Source organism: Athalia rosae, chromosome 3 (genome assembly GCF_917208135.1).
Source record: "Athalia rosae chromosome 3, iyAthRosa1.1, whole genome shotgun sequence".
In the NCBI taxonomy this organism is placed as follows: Eukaryota; Metazoa; Arthropoda; class Insecta; order Hymenoptera; family Athaliidae; genus Athalia; species Athalia rosae.
The window spans coordinates 2,089,299-2,105,587 of NC_064028.1; the positions used below are offsets into that span (position 1 = coordinate 2,089,299).

A 16,289-nucleotide genomic window follows, 5' to 3' on the forward strand; every position below is an offset into this window, starting at 1 on the left:
GCTATGTGACGCGGCAACGATTCTTCTAATTTATGTAATTAAGCTCGCAGAACCCGTGACCTTGGTAGGCTAAATGCAGGAATGCAAACTGAGCTCATGCCGGCGATGCAGCTATGGCACGCATGCGGAGCTCGCCCACGGTGGGAGGCGATTGACGGAGTCTTCGAACGTCGCACACCAGAGTGAATACCAAAATGGCGTCGCTTGATTCTCTGAAAGTTGCGTAACGATGAAATACTCCATACCCCGTCAAATGCTCGTCGGTGGTTCTGATGTAAAGCTCAATAAGAAACTTGATCCTACATAGATTGTCCCAATGACGTATCATTCCCCTTACAGTATACACACAAACCGGAGAGCTGCATACATAAATACGATCGTTCATTGCATAATTACGCGAGCTTTGGAAATCAATATTAATACCGCTGCGCAGAACTCCGCGTGTACAACAGCCCTGCTCGGAATATACTTTTATTACCATTGTTATCATTATTGTAACTATTTTATAGTCGTGTTTAACGAATTAATACCCTCTTGTTTCGACCATTGCACAAATTTAACGAATGATATTAATTTGTTTCATAATTTGAATTATTTACAGTATCGCACATATCAAAGAAAAAATGGGAACAATTACCGTTTCACGAAATTCGAATCGAACTTGGAATATATTTATTGCGAGTACTCTTCCTTTATCGCTTCCTCGCCGCCTGAAGTACGGAGACCTTTTTCTCAACAGTCGGAATAATTCTGTGCCTATTCTTACAGAGAAGAATAACTCTACTTCGGTTATCAGTACATGTTCAGTTTTGTCGTTATTATAACTCTCAGGCACTGATCAAATGCCGTGCATACTGCAAGCCCCTGTTTGTCGGTACTCCAGTCTAGGGAACTGACTGGCTGAGATGACAGTGTGCTGTTTTGAAGTAAGAGAACTGAGCCTACGACACCCTGTTCTATGCCATCTGCATCGGTAGTCACACGCTTCTCTGGATACTGACTACAAAAGTTGATGGATAAAGTTGTGAATTGAGCACGGAAAAAATATCAAAACTATTCATTGATCGCTTACTACTTCCATAGGCATAGCGATCCTCCGCCACCGGCAGTCATAAAGATCTCTCGGTTTTGAGGCAGATGGCGGACCAGCCATACCGTTGATTTGTGAGCCTACGAGATATGAGACAGTTGTCGATAAGCCAACAGATAGTAAAAGTTATTGGGTCATTGTTCATTTCAACTATACTAATTACCTTTTCAATTAGATACGAGAAACCTTTTTTAGGGTGTTGAGTTTTCATATCAAATAGATAAAATTTTGACTCTAGAGTGGTCGCAACGAGTTTGTTCATAGCTATATCTTTTCTGTCAAACTCGATACCACAAACTCCGTTTTTCAAGTTACTCTCCCACCTGACTCCCATTGTCTTCAAGTCGAAAATTTTAATATCCCCGTTATCGTAACCAGCAGCAACTACTCGTTCTTCTGAATTGTACGAGTTCCCAAAAGTGACTACCCAGCAGTCCCGACGATCATCTCCTGCTCGTGGTTCCATGACTGCCACAGGACGTCCCTTTTGTCGGGGATCCCAAACTTTGACGCTTCCATCTTTCGATCCTGTTACTAATTCAGGAGCTCCACAGCCCACAGTTTGACCTCCGATACCATCGATGGAATTTATTATTTCCTTATGAGCATTTACAGAGTAGATCGGAATGGAGGGATCCTCAAGATTGTACATGTTTAATCTTCCCTACAAATTTTTTTAAGAAAACGTATTCACAGTAGATGGTGAAAGCCTTTTGCAAATTTTACCTTAAAGTCTCCGGTGGCCAGATATCTCTCTCTTAAATTGGAGGCACCAAAGGTACCACATTTCATTGGATTTGATCGTTCGATGTCTTTAACGAGCTTCAGCCCGCCATTTGACACTTCGTATATTTGAATAATGCCCGAACCCCTGGGTCTCGAGCCCATCACAACGAACTTGGCGCTGCTTGGTATCCATTTCGCATCGAAGAGGGAATAGTTGACAGACTTCTCTATGTGACAGATTATCTGTGGCTTCGATAACTTTTCCATTTTTGATTGCTTATAAATACACTTATCTATTTCTCCTCGTCATGCAATGCCAATTACTCAGAATAGAATACTTGCACAGGACTCGATGGGAATATGAACACCGCACTCTGACAGCACATGATGTTTTGAGGTTCAATCTCGAAGCGTGTAAACAAAATGCGGCAACGTGCGGTCTCTAAGAACAAACAGATAGAGGCGGCATCTTACAAAAAATCAATGAATTAACTAACACTGCCGCGGAAACTTTACGGAAAACAATGGGAAAACTCAAAAAGGTTTCTCGAATCCGAATTTGGAAAGACCGCAAAAAGATTTAAGGGCTCTAATGTTTTTTATTTTCGGGCAGCCAAATTATAACTCCTCCAAATTGTTCGCGCAACTCGCCAAGAATCCGAATTTGGTATCCGCGAAAAAACCACATCGAATTTCGATCCTCATCCGCCGGATTTTCAAATGATTAAACGTGTACCGAACAATGATAAATCATTCACGTTTACAAGGTATAATACGAACGTTAAAATGAGATGTGTTTTTTTTTATTCAAATGTAGTTGAAAACTATACATTTATGCCTATATGATAATGATTACGTAATTAACATATCTGCATCGACGAATTTAATTGCGGGTAGGTATCACGGTAGATATTTGTTACTCTCATGAAAATGCATTTCGTTATTAATTTACCTTAAACCGAGAAAACAATGAAGAGAATAAGAAATAAATAAAGGAAATTTTTTTGGACCACCGTTGCCTCTACGGCATCCTTCCGGCGAGAATGTGGTTATACCTCTAATTAACAATATAAACCATTCGCTCAATCTAGCGGAGAATATCAATATTATAATTACACAGCGGCATCCGTTATTGCTTCTGGTAAGCGATCATAATTATACTTTGCATGTATTCGTATCCCTGTTTTACCATATATTGTAACGACAAGTTTGAACTTAAATTATCGTCTCTCTTGCATTGATGTGATCTCATGCCGCTCGATCAGAACCACCTAACTCAATTTGAACAGAAATTAGAAATAGATAATGAAACTATGACTTGAAAATTTTCAATAATTCTAAGAACAATTACATACGTGTTCCTCATACACTTGGCTTCGTAATATGGGGGTAATGAATTATATTCGAATGAAAAATGTCATGCCTTATCAGACAGAAATGCATCAACGAATTAATTTACAATTCAATGCATAACTGAGCAGTAATTGTGAAAAATAGAGCAGCGATGAACCCTGCGTTGCTCTACTTGCTAATTCTATAATATTTTTCTATGCGATAATAGATGTATTTACGTCAACATACAATACGCTGTCAACATATATTCAATTAAGCCGTTGACTGAAGATTTGTCAAGCTTTCGCAAAGTGCACTTAATAATTTTGAAATGCGTTCTATCGACCAACATCAAATAAGTTTTCAAAACACGTTATTTAAGTATTCGTTCGTTCGCGATACTGTAAGGAAGCGCAAATTATTCGTAACATTATTATTATTACTGTTATTATTGTTGTCACTATTATTATTATTATTGTTGTTGTTGTTGTTGTTTAAGTTGTCATTATCACGGTCATCATCATCATCGTTTCTTTTTCTTGTCAATGTATGCATACATAAATCAAATCCCAAAAAAAGGACGATAATTAATTTGTGATGGCACGATTTATTTATACAAGCGTGCGTTTCTAGTGTAGATTTTTTTGTGTACTTATGTATGATGTAATGCATATCCATTGCAATGTGTCTTGTATGATGATGTGTTTCCTGTATTTTTCTGGTTTAGTTTCATGTTTTCGTAGGCATGTATGTATGATTGTACTCACAATGTAAATGCTCAATAAACTTTACATACATATATAGTGTAAGATAATCACGGCTTATATTTTGAACAAAATAATTAATATTCCAATGATAAAAAGTAGTTAGGCAAGTAGGTAGGTATTAAGTAAGTGTAGTGTATGTAAGTAACTATACAAATGAACAAGCCTATGAAATGAATCCCGAAATATATGCAGACATGCAACATGGGAAACATCGTGTCTAAAGAATCCAGTCTTTAATTGTTCTTAATTTGCAATTGAACGATCATTTGCAGATCGACTATAGTTTTCTCAAGCATTTCCAGCCAAGAAACATTTGTCAATGAACACCGTAACTGACTGGTACAACTGCTGCTAGTCATGGTATTCGTCATTGTGGTGATGCCACTAACAGCAGCGGAGGATACGGTCGTAATATTAGTGGCTGTAGTCTTTGATTTGACCATTCCCTCGTTTCTGTTATCCTCGTCAGTTTCTGAAACTTTACTAAGATCTTCATCGTCGCATCTCGTTGTATCCTTTGTGGCAAGTATGAAACCTGGTTTCTTGTCTTTTGTTTCCTCTTCCAAAGATAGCGTAGACTTTTCATCTTGATCTTCTTCTTCTTCGCTTGAGCTTAACTTTCGCTTTTTGGACGGAGCCTCCAGCTCTTTTTGACTCGACTCTTTCGCTTTGGCTGCCCTTGTTCTGGCCAAAAGTGTATCAAGAGCCGGCTGTAATCCACTTGGAGGCTTCAGTCTTGTACCGCTACTGTAAACGAGAGCCAGAGCCCTGAGATCGCCCGTTAATCTGTGCGCAGCGACCTGGACATCGACAGCCTCGACCATAGCGGTGAGGGAGCTAACAAGATTGTCGATTAGTGAGCAAGTTTGTTCGGTCATAACGTGGCTGGCTAATTTTGGAAAAAACGTCTTGAGGAAAGCGTGTATAGCCGGCACACCGAGAGAAGATCTTTCATCGAGAAGAACCGCATCTACGTAATCCACGGTATACGAAGAACACAAAAGGGCAGCTATGTGCTTTCTGTCTATGTGCGGCGCAGCGTGAACATCGAGCCATAATCGAGGGAAAAGTGCCAAGTGTAGGGGAACGCCTGAAATAAACGTAATATCATACTGATTTCTTTTTCCAATTAGTTTTCTAATCAATCGGGTAAGAACTGCGTAAAACTTTACCTTCAAATCCAAGCATCGCACTTAAATTGACCAGTGTGTCCGTCATACAGTCGTTGTTGATGGCCAATCTGCACATGACATCGATTAATTCGTGATAGGGTAGATAAAACTCTAACAACGCGCCGTCGTATTCAAGATCTACTCCTTTGGATGCCTCCAGTTGCGAATGTGGCACGGCCATCTGTACCATAGGACGAGCTGGTCTAGAAGCCATTTTACCAGGAGGATTAGACCTTCGCGGTAAGTAAGGTCCGGGCGGGACGGCAGCATGGGACTCTTGAAGAGCTGCGTGGCAATGAGAGAGAAGAGGAGCCAAGATTGATATCGCCTCGGCAGGTACGAGCATAACAAGTTCTTTGAGTAGGTCTATCGCAAGGGTGCGCATATCGGGTGGATTGTAAGTGTTTAAAAGGGTTGCAAGTTTTCGTAAAACATCGGGCCATTCTTTACTATTAGCTAGGATATTCCTAGCGTCTGGACCATCGCGAGCTGTCCTCACACAACGGATCAACTCTACGATAATCGCTATCAATTCAGCCAAGTCTCCGGCAACGTGACACGCTGTTGCTTCGTGATACATTATGTGCAACATGTGAAAAGCTTCCAAGGCCATGCTGAGACCCCCGTTATAAACGACGTAAAGACGGTCATCGTCGGACTCGATCAAGATTCTGTGAAACAGTAACAGAGTTATGAATAAATTAATTTACCTATCATAGGGCAATGATTTTCAGGACTAAGATGAAGAAGATTATTGACCTGAATGCCGAGATCAGTGTAGCCCAGCAAGAGCGTCCGTCCAAGCCTTGTAAGTATGAGGAAAGAGTGCCCCTCCTGAACGATGCAATTTCAGCTTCCTCTTGCTCGGTTTGATCAGGGTGCCTGGCTACCAAAAGCTGCATGAGTTTGAACAACTCATCGACAGCCTGTAAAATAGGTACAATAGACTGATTAGGATACCGAGTACGTGCTGAAATAAACATCGGTTTATTCACTTACCGTGGAATATTGAGTTGGATGTGGAGTAATATTTTTGAATGCCCACTGAATATTTTGATGAGCGGCCAACTGCCGTGTGAAGGCTCTGGACTGTTGACAGCAAAGTCTGAGCAGACCGTAGTAAGCTGGGAGCATCACACGGTTGAATAATACAACATCTTGGTCTTCGTGATCAGCTCTGGAAATGAAAAGGTTGAAGGATACACCTGTCGGCAGTGTGCCGTAAGATTTTATAGAATACTTTCGAATTTGATCAATTACAAAAAAAAATACGAATAAGATTTATACGAGCCAGTTTGGTCACTCACAATATGTAATTAAATGCAATGTTCTTTGTGATGTGCGGATTGTGCAATATCATTGCAACGTTCTCCGGACAGTCGGAACACACGTGATACCAAAATAATAATACGGCTTGCTTGTTATGATGAACGGGAATACTTGGCTCGGATAATTTGGGATGAAATAACGTCCATAAATCATTCAAGTATTGCCCGAACTGTAAAATACAAATATCGACTGAGCTGGCGCTGTCATATTTTTTTCGATACTGTAATAAAAGCAATTACCGGTAGACTCACCATCAATTTTTCAGTCTTTGAAACGACGCAGTAAGTAAGTAGTGCAAAGTAAGCGGTAAGTTTCATAGTCCCATGTGTTTGTATATCGATATAATGCCTAGCAGATTGTAGCAGTCTCAAAAGGGCGGTGTAGACTTGGTGGAGAATAAGTGTAGCTTCCGGAGATAGCTGTAACTCCCTTGCAGAGTTACATCCCAAACCAAGTCTATGGGCATTTCTATATCCTTGTCTGAAATGTGTCGATGGAACCAGAGACACCAGCAGAAATGCTGCTGCAGATCTGACTCTCTGATTAGAGTGTTCTAAAAGAAAATGCTGGAGCCAGGTATCGAGACCCTGTAACACCCAAGCATGGGCCAATTTACTTCTGGCGACGGCAAGGGCGAGCCATTCGAGTGCTCCATGTGGCGCGACTCTGGCAGCTTCCCAAACTCTACCTAGTACAAGCTGCGTCATACAGGGCAAACCGCTAGGACCTGACCCTTCCGTAAGAAATGTTAGCAGTTTGAAGAATGGCTGGCAAACGTCGGTGTGCTTTGTTATAGCCTGGAATATCATCGTGACTATGTGCACGGCGAGTCTATCGTTCCATCGGCACAATGACTGTATTAAATTACGTGTCTGATTCAGATTTATGACGTCTCGGATCTGTTGATATAAAAACGGAAAACCTTTTCCTCCGGCAACAGCGTTCAGGTCTGCTGGTGAAAGAGTAAGCCTGAAAAGTTGCAAATTTTGCAGTTATTAGTTTTCACGTTAATTTGCATTTAAGCTCAAGCTTAGGTATTATTTTCAGAGATATTTACAGACCTGTGATCGCTTCCTCTACTTCTTTCGACCAAAGCTGCGATCAGTGTGATCATCTTATCCAAAGAAGCGGGTCTCAATTTGTCCGTGGGTACAGCGACAACTTCTTCCTCTTCCTCTTCCTCGCTTACAGTGTCGACGAACTCGTGGGTTTTATGTCCGAGGTAGAAATTCACCATAGTTGAGATAGCTTGAACTTGGATTAAAAATAAAGTCTCTTCTTCTCCCATTTTACTGAACTCGTATAAAAAGCTGAAGTACTCGGTAAGATGCTTAAGGTGTTGTTTAGCATGTTCCATCAAAGAGAGGAGCATTCTCACGAATCTCGTCACACATGATCGAGTACCAACTGTGCTCATGTCGCTCTCAGGATCGCAAGCCAAATATAGAGGGGCCTGTGTAGCTCTCAATCGCTGAATAACATGGATGCAAAGCCTCTGAAACATTTGGCGCACCATTTGATTGGGACATTTCACCAAGATCTGTATCGGCCACCAAGAATCTCCTGCCATTCTTTCTAGAAATCTGGCACAGGCTCCAACCGATCCATTGAACTGTTTAGTTAAGAGTTCGACCCACTGAACCATGGTGGGTTTTTCTTTAGCGTGGATAAAGGTCTCCATGAAAAAAGAAGTTGTCAGCTCAGCCGACATCTCTGTTATGTCGGGCTGCATAGAGAGCAAGGTTTGCGGAATGTATCCACATATCTGCCACATGAAACTAAAGTATGTATGTTCAAATATGTTCTTGTCTTGCAAAAAATGCATATTATCCTGCCATATCCACTCCTCTAATTCCTTGTTCAACTCTAAAGGTGGGGGCTTATTCAACTCGTGCTGCGGTTGCAAGGATTGTGGAGTACCCATTAAACTAGACACGGTAGCTTCATCTTCCTTGTGTTGATCCGCTGGGTCTGCGCACCATTCGTAAAATAACATATAAGCGGAGTTTGTTTTCTCAAAACTAAAGTCCATGAATTTATCAGTTACCGAATCATAAGTCTTGCTGGTCATTTCCCCACCAAAACATTCAGCTGCTATCTGGTTAGGATCAAACGGTTTGACTTCGGCATCATTAAACAAAAACCACTTATTTTTATTCGGCGATGTGCGATCTCTGATAAAACTGTAATAGTGACCCCCATCTGCTGTCCCGGTATGTACGGTAACACCGATCAGGTCGTAATGATGATGCTCCATGGGCTCTTTTATTTTCTCTTTTTCTTCCACATTACGCGAGCCTCCTTCGCACTCCAATTTTCTTTTCTCCGAGGCAACTTTTTCTTCCTGATAATGTTGCGGCATCAGTTTCTTTTCTACATACCCTGACATATCGAGTCTTAGGGGGAAGCTGAAATGGGTGTTCACTTTTTCCTTGAGCATGGTGACCATGTTAAAAGTATACCGCATTGTATTAAAGCACAGTATGTGCGGTAGTTTTTTGAAGCAGGCTCTTTTTTCAGCTCTGACCTTTTTACCGCACTGAGAACACGTATACATATTATCACCCTCCAATGTGTCTTTTACCGTGACTTCATCCAGGCTTTCGTAAAGGTTTCTCATATCAGCGACTTGACACCTGACCGTATAAAATTCTTCCAAAGTCCTACTAACGTGATCGCAATCCAGGGACACGACATTGTTAGATATAACTCCACAAAAAAGTGTTTTCACAAGATTCTTCAGATCCAGAGTCATTTCTTCGAGCTTCGATACAAGGTCTATGAAAAATTCTGCCATATCTTTCTGCTCACCCGTATTAAGAGGTGCGTGATCCATGGTATAAACCCTGCAAAAACTTCGTGGATTGTAGGCCTTTCTTTCTGATTCTTGTAGATAAGCAAACATTCTCTGAAGTTCTCGTAGAGTAAGCTGATGTTTGTTAGCTTCTGCGCAATCAGCCCCTAAAATAGATATGCGTGCCTGAGGCATCATGTACAGATGCTGCATACAGCTGGCCATATAACAAGTAGCTCCAAGATTCGTAAGGCCCACATAGCCACAGTCGGATCTCCCATCTTCGTGTGGCCAATAGTCCCAAGGATACGGAGAATGTGGCCCAGGCCTGTGCTGACTAAGAAGTTTTTCATGGAGAATCCTGTAGTTACCTGGAGCAGATTTGACTAATTCAACTAGAAGGTCAAAGGCAGCAGATCTAGAAACCTGACTCTTGCATTTCGGCACATGCTTTGTTCTTGGATTAGGAAGTGCGAATAAAAAGTCAAACACTTCGTTGAGTAATTTTTGTCCCAGTTTTCCCTGCTTGCAAGGAGGATTGTGGATCATTACATTGCAAGCTAAATTCAATAGACCAACCAGCCCGTCATCCTCTATGGTATTATGCCTGGTCTCGAGATGCTCCCTGGTCAAAATCGAGTCTATAACTCTTACAGCCAATGCCTCGATGTCAATTGTAGAAACGCACGACTGTTCCAAATTTTCATTTATAATTTCTTCGGGCAAAGAATCGACCAGGCGGCAAACGAGCCAGAAATAGTCTCTGCATGCTGGACCGTACGGCTCTTTTCCATCATCTAATGCAGGATGTAAGTGCAGCGGTAGATCTGGTTTTTGATGCGAAGGTCTCATAGCCTCGGCAACAACGAGATGCTCCAGAAGAGTCGTGAGCATCGGTCCTATCAGACTGGAAGTGTCTATCCCTCCGTCATCAGATCCGGTACTGCCCAAACAGAGTCTATAAAGAGCTGTACAAACTTCCCTTCTAACCGCAGGCTCTGGATCTTCGAGAACGAGGCGTCTTAGCCAGGATTTTCCAAAGGGTTCAGAAGATGAGAACAGCGACTGTCTAGCCACAGGATCGCTGTGTACCCAGCAAACGAGTAGGGCTGTTGTGTAATGTATTACTTGCGCCCATCCAAACAGTCCTGTTTTATAATGGTTCGGATCCCTAGGCAACGATGCCTCGTGTAGAATACTAGTCATTCTGGGCATAACTGTTTCCACATCCATCATACCTAGCATTGCCTCACTGAGACGTGGGACGAGCAATTTATCAGCTTTTGTACGTTTTCTCTCCTCTTTAACCACTCCAAGGTGACAAATCTGCTTCAGAAGGCTCGCTAAGCAGTCCTGTTGCCATTCGCTGCCATCTCCTCGCTCCAGACAGCCTGACATGAATATATCAAAGAGATGCCTCAGTCCCCCGTGCTGTACAAAAGCCGTTGCCCAGGTAACGTCCTTGTCTTTCTCTTCCTGGTTATCTTCCGTATCGCCGCCACCCTCGTGAATCGGAGTGACAGTTGCTGCGCTTGTCAGTGTTGGCTGATTGGATGTATTCCTTCTACTCAGCGATTCTACGATGTAAAGTGAATACATGAGCTTTTGGGGACTCGCCGGATCTAGTAGTTCAGGTAAAGAAGCTTCTCCGAGTTTTTGAAATCCCCGAAGGAGGGTCGGACTGGTAGGAAGTAGAGTCAGAGTATCCCAAACTCTCCTAGAGAGAACCTGTGCTTTTGTATGCGGTATTACTTGCCCGCCTTTAACTGTAGTTTTCATGGCACTCAGAGTTCTCATTAGTGTAAAAAGCTGCTCAAAATATTGGGGCCGAAGAAGCAGCAGGGTGGGTAGAGACTCCCTTGGCGGCGGGGGAAGCAGAGATGGTGAATCAATGTCCCGTTTTCCGCATCTACCGCTACCGTTTCCACGCCCAGCACCTAAGGAAATGAAGACAAGCTGCCCATCTTTGAATCCCATTTCTTGCAGCGTTTTCTCATCGAAATCTATGGTTAGTTCCTGCCCTTGAGTAATCATCCTTATCGGCCCATCTGTGAGTAAGGAACCAAGGACAGATGAGCTGCCATTACTATTCGAGGTGACTGAAATCGGAGAATTTTTCTCTTCACAGTTTTGGGTATCATCCCACCATTTGGCCACTTCCGCCCTGAGATCTGCGACGAAATCTGTGCTTAAAAGTGTGAAACTTGTTTTGTCAGGTATCCCAGCGGGTTGGACAAATATTCTTAGCTGTTGTCCTTTGTCCGAAGTATTCATTGCAACGTGACTGCCTGCTCCACGTCCTTCCAGAGCCCATCTGCGGAGGTGGTACGCGTAACGCTTTCTAAAAGCTTCTAGATGCGTTCTGAGTAGGAGAAGAGCTCTCTGTATGCATCTTAGACTCGCCTCTTCGCTAGTTTCTAGGTCAGCGCTTGCTGCAGCCAAATGCGTCATGCATTGAGATACGAATTCCGCTTCCTGAGTGAGCTGCCGAGACATATAGTAGCCATTTAAGTACTGTATAGCAGCCATGCTCACGTCTGTACTCTTAGCTCGTAGAGCTATTCTCCAGAGAAAGTCCATTCCCACAGTGTCTACGTCTCTCAACGGACGGTCCAAGTGTGCCGCAGCCAGTCTGGCAAGGTTGCAAAGTTGTTGAAAAAGGCTCAAACCGGTCATGCTCAATGTCTCAGGTGGAAGACTAGGTAGTTTCCGCATACAAAGATGCTTCAGAGTGTCCATTCCGAGAGCATGTTGTTCCGTCGATTTCGCTTGACTGAGCAGCCAGCTAAAAAGTTCATCCGAGCAAGTGGGATCCTGGGATAAGCATTGCCAAAGTATATCGACTTGTTCCAGACTGAGTCTGAACGAGTCTGGAGAGCCCAGCGGAGAGAATATCGATGATAAAAATTGCAGTCTAACTTGTATCTCGATTTGGTGAGAGTACAGATTAGTTTTAGGACCGTTACTTGCGTAAGTTTTCAAGTTGTTGAAAAAGTGTCGCATCATCCCTCTTTCGCGATCTGCCCACGTTGTAATCGTGTGCGCATCCATAGCTCCGAATTGCTGAAAACTAGCCAGGAGCTTGGGAAGTAATCGCAAGGAAACAACGACGGATCTGTTAGATGCCAGGTTCTCGAGACACCCCTCGATAAACTTCATGGGAATAAGCCTATCGACGTTGAAACAGAGGAGATTGCACAGCGCCTTTTCAGCCTCGAGAGCCAGACCCTCGCCGAGGCTACCTATTTTGTCGTCCTGCAGTATGTCCCACAGCAAAGTATTACCAGGCTTACAAACAGTCTCTAAATTGAACTGCGAACTGAGTCTAGACACAGTTTGTCTGCCAGTTCGGACCTGTGGTGCCCGACACACGGATCTCCTTATCGTCATAGTAGGATGGTGATGCTCCTGGTGATAGGCTTGCATTTGTATCGCGGTTAAATGTCTGGCTGCAAGTTGTGCAAGTTCTTCTTCGCAACCACTTTCCTCCCCATCAAAATCAGCCATATTCTTCTCACTTTTATTAGATATCCTGCTACTGTACGAGCCCTCTTCGTCGGAAAGCATTTCGTCGAGTGTAGATGTGAGAAAAGGCGGTCCGCTGGAGTGCACGAGACCGGCTAATTCGGACATAACTGCACCGGTATCCTCCACAGCGGTAGCAACAGCTCCAGCTACGTCGCTGTCATCCTCGTCGTGCGATGTGTCTGCTGAATCTGGTCTCCTGTCGGTGCTGTGCGCGCGACCCACCAGAGAAAGGTATCTACTTTTGTTAGCTCTTCTTAGAAGAGCAGCAGTTGTAGGTACCTGTTGATCGTTTGGCTCCATTGCCATTGCTTGTTGTTTTACTTGATCCAAGGCGTCGACTAGGCTGGAAGGCTTTGAATCGTGATGGATCTGGACAGGATCTGGACTATTTTTTAGAACACAGTCATCTTTTTTTGTCACCTCACAGTCAGATAAGCATTCGTTTTCTTTAGTTTTTTTTTCACCAGCAGCGGGTGCATTATCGGTAGGTACTTTGATCGAGTCAGAGGCGAGACATCTCAGTGGCTTTTTTCTCTTCCGTAATATTTTTCTGCGCTTTTTTTCATGGACTGGTAAATCCTCTGTATTTGATTTTTCTGTATCAGCTTCTGCGTCTGATCCACTAAGTTTGTCCTTTAATTCCGATGCCTGATCCGTAATGAAACCGGAATCGCGCATCTCGCTGATTTTTTTTAGTACACTCGGGTGACTGCCGTCTCTACTCTCTGCTACCTCTTCCGCATCCGTCATACTCGAAACAATTGGAATTGCTTCCAAGCTCTCCAACTTGAAGCTTGCTAGAAGGTGTGAAAGATTTTTATCGGCAAATTGTCAAAACATCACAGCTAATATATCGAGAAGGAAATTTCCAACTGTAATTTATCTTTGCAACTATTTCTTTACCTTCGCAATCACTGCTGTCTCCTCTAGCTTGTTTTCGAGGTGACGGGCCATCGGATGGAGCAGGACTAGGTTCCTCTTCTTCCTCGTCAGGGCTGCTACCTTCCAAACCACTTGGATCACTGCTACTACTTCCACCGATTCCGCGCGAACTGACCAAAATGCCTCTACTTTTCATAGCGAGCCCTCCCGGATATCCGGAACCTCCGGAGGCCCAGATAAATTTTATCAAAGCTGAGGCGAGAAACAGGCTCTGCTCAGTGTGGTCTTTGGGCTCGAGTTTACCGAGAAGGGAGTATAAGTGAAGAACCGGTGTTGAGGCTAAATGCTTAACCAGCGGAGCCAGCAGATCATATACAGGCCTTCCGCAATGTTTCAATTGTGCGGCCTGCCACATTGTATCCATATCCAAAGGAGATATTCTACCCTCCATTGCAAGGAAGCTTAGCACTATGTGACTTTGCTTGATGACTTCGACATGCAAATTGGGGCCAAATATATGAGCAATTATATTATTTTCCGTGAGCCAAGCTGCGAGGGCATGACCCACCTGTTCGACCTCGGCTACAGTTTCACTGTTGCAGAGTTCGTTAAACGCTGTAATGTGTGCGTTTATTTGAGCCACACCTGCTAACCTCATGGTTAAAGTAGTACTAGTAAAATATTTAAAGGCTAAATCAAGTCCATCCTTATCAAAAGTTGGGAGAACGGCGTCTATCGGATCTTTCACAGCACTCCACATGAAATCTGACAAATTAGAAAAAAGTTTGTTACGATCCCATAAAATAATTAAAAGTCTTTATCTATTAGTTGTTGGGACAACAATGTTGAATCGAGTTTGTACATACCTGCCATTGTCCTGACGGCTGGCGTGCGTAATTCCTTGTCCCCTAAGCAGCACATATATCTCATAACGCGTCTCCGCAAAGGCACAAACAGCTGAATTACACTGCCATAATTTAACCAAAGTTTGAGGTTGCAGATTACTGCTACCATTGAGTGTGCCAATCCAACGGACAGAGCATTTTCCATCTCGAAACAACCGGACATTATGTTGAACCCCCCTTGATGACAGAACACAGAAACAGCTCTTATCAAGGGTGCAGGTACTTCCGGGTCGTGTGGTTCGCAGTAGCCACCTTCGTCCTGCAATGTCAATAGACCCAATATTACTTCAATATTTTTACAAAAGCTGTTCAAGCAAAATTCCAAGATTAATCACTGCGAGCAGATTTTTTCAAACTCTCTAAAACGAATTGCATGTTCAAAAACTTAATGATATACTTGCAATCCGAAAAAAAATGTTCAACACTAAGATCATTAGTTACCTTGACCGGTGCAAGCGAATTATTAGCACCGCCATGTTTCATTGCTATGTAGAGGGGAAAGTTTAATAAAAATATTTTAGAAAGAAGGTGAAGTAATTTTTCCCTATCCTGCTGTGACCAGGAATATTTTCTCTTTGACTCGAGGTTCGTAGCAACAGCTGCGGCAGCTTCGGTGTCTTCGGTGCCAACGTCAGAATTTGCCATGGTCTTTGCTGCTCTATGCCTTTCATTGTGTTTCTCATCCGCATTTTTATCTTCAGCCTCATTTTCCTTTTTATCCCCATCTTTATCCTCCTCCTGAATGGCCTGCAGTTGTTGCAATGTACAAAGAACTACACTTTGTGTTAATCTTGTAAATCGCTCAAAGTTCTTGATATCCCGATAACAGCACATACATTGTCTAGAAAAATGACGGTATAGGTAAACGTTTGATAGACCCTATGGTTGAATGATCTATGGAATTAAGTAATCTGGAATCATTGGAGTTTGAGCAACAAATGACGGACCTTTGTACCCACTGGTTGACGTATTGTAGGATCGTGTCCACATCGGCCATGCACAGGCTGGCCAGATCATCTTGTTCCTTAGAGGCTCGTTCTTCGTCTGAAACCAGAGAAAATCATAGAAATGGCAGAAGATGTAAATAAATTGCCGTAATTTAGTGGAAGATGATGATACTCGGTGATTGGTGTCAATGACTTGTTAGTTTCAAGGATAGATACGTAGGTACACAGTAGCCATTCATTTCGCTTGTATTGAATTTTGTTGTGTGTTTGCAGCATGGACTTTCTACTCGTCTTTATATCGTCTACGTACACATGTATGAATGATTTTTTTATATGTATCATAGTAACGTAGATCGATAGGTTATGCTAGGTTAGGGTGTATGCATCTGGCATTTGTGTAGCTTACAAGACAGAAGAAGATCGTGAAAGTCTGCGCACACATCGCACATGATTCCCTGTCTTTAGCCTCCGGTGGCTTTTGATCACCTCAAGTCCATCACTTAACTGATCACCACCACCTGTCCACCACCGAAACAAATAGCAATATTATTAAACATTTCTATTATATCCAACTATCATCAACAGTTGATTAATCTATCAACCACCATATTGAAATATCGCCTTGGAGAATGGGGAGCAGCAGTCGAGATGGCTTCGTTCACTCAAAACTACATCTATATTACACAGACGTTCCCTTATACGTCCGTAATATGTATACTGCTACTTTTTAAAATTCGGTACTAAAATCAAAATATTTGACCACTGTAAACACTAGAATTCTGTGATGAATCCAATAGTTGTCAAGACACTTCGACGA

At 42.8% G+C, this 16,289-nt stretch overlaps 2 protein-coding genes across 3 annotated transcripts; both read right to left on the reverse strand.

The window, feature by feature from the left end:
• Window positions 1-649: 649 nt before the first annotated feature.
• On the reverse strand, window positions 650-4,133 carry LOC105685383 (dynein axonemal assembly factor 10). Its single transcript, XM_012399411.3, has 5 exons — window positions 2,769-4,133; window positions 1,817-2,258; window positions 1,254-1,754; window positions 1,073-1,170; window positions 650-1,000 (listed from the first exon to the last, which is right to left on the reverse strand). The coding sequence occupies exons 2-5, from the start codon at window positions 2,081-2,083 to the stop codon at window positions 793-795; spliced, it is 1,074 nt and encodes a 357-aa protein (XP_012254834.1). The 5' UTR covers window positions 2,084-2,258; window positions 2,769-4,133; the 3' UTR covers window positions 650-792.
• On the reverse strand, window positions 3,948-16,213 carry LOC105685378 (ubiquitin carboxyl-terminal hydrolase 34). Of its 2 annotated transcripts, XM_012399406.3 has the most exons (13): window positions 16,078-16,213; window positions 15,879-15,990; window positions 15,473-15,569; window positions 14,967-15,366; window positions 14,487-14,784; window positions 13,642-14,385; window positions 7,478-13,535; window positions 6,668-7,385; window positions 6,395-6,585; window positions 6,087-6,264; window positions 5,847-6,013; window positions 5,088-5,758; window positions 3,948-5,005 (listed from the first exon to the last, which is right to left on the reverse strand). In XM_012399406.3, the coding sequence occupies exons 2-13, from the start codon at window positions 15,919-15,921 to the stop codon at window positions 4,149-4,151; spliced, it is 10,422 nt and encodes a 3,473-aa protein (XP_012254829.2). In that variant the 5' UTR covers window positions 15,922-15,990; window positions 16,078-16,213; the 3' UTR covers window positions 3,948-4,148. The 2 variants fall into 2 exon arrangements, with proteins under 2 accessions (XP_012254829.2, XP_012254828.2); XM_012399405.3 differs by having other exon boundaries at window positions 15,879-16,084.
• Window positions 16,214-16,289: the final 76 nt, after the last annotated feature.

Coding starts and splice junctions, on each gene's coding strand:
- LOC105685383 (XM_012399411.3), bottom strand. CDS start 2,083: ATGGAAAAGTTATCGAAGCCACAGATAATCTGTCACATAGAGAAGTCT. Junction 1,755..1,816: donor TGGCCACCGGAGACTTTAAG/GTAAAATTTGCA, acceptor AAAAATTTGTAG/GGAAGATTAAACATGTACAA. Junction 1,001..1,072: donor TCGCTATGCCTATGGAAGTA/GTAAGCGATCAA, acceptor CAACTTTTGTAG/TCAGTATCCAGAGAAGCGTG.
- LOC105685378 (XM_012399406.3), bottom strand. CDS start 15,921: ATGTGCGATGTGTGCGCAGACTTTCACGATCTTCTTCTGTCTT. Junction 6,014..6,086: donor ATCCAACTCAATATTCCACG/GTAAGTGAATAA, acceptor CCTATTTTACAG/GCTGTCGATGAGTTGTTCAA. Junction 5,006..5,087: donor TGCGATGCTTGGATTTGAAG/GTAAAGTTTTAC, acceptor CGTTTATTTCAG/GCGTTCCCCTACACTTGGCA.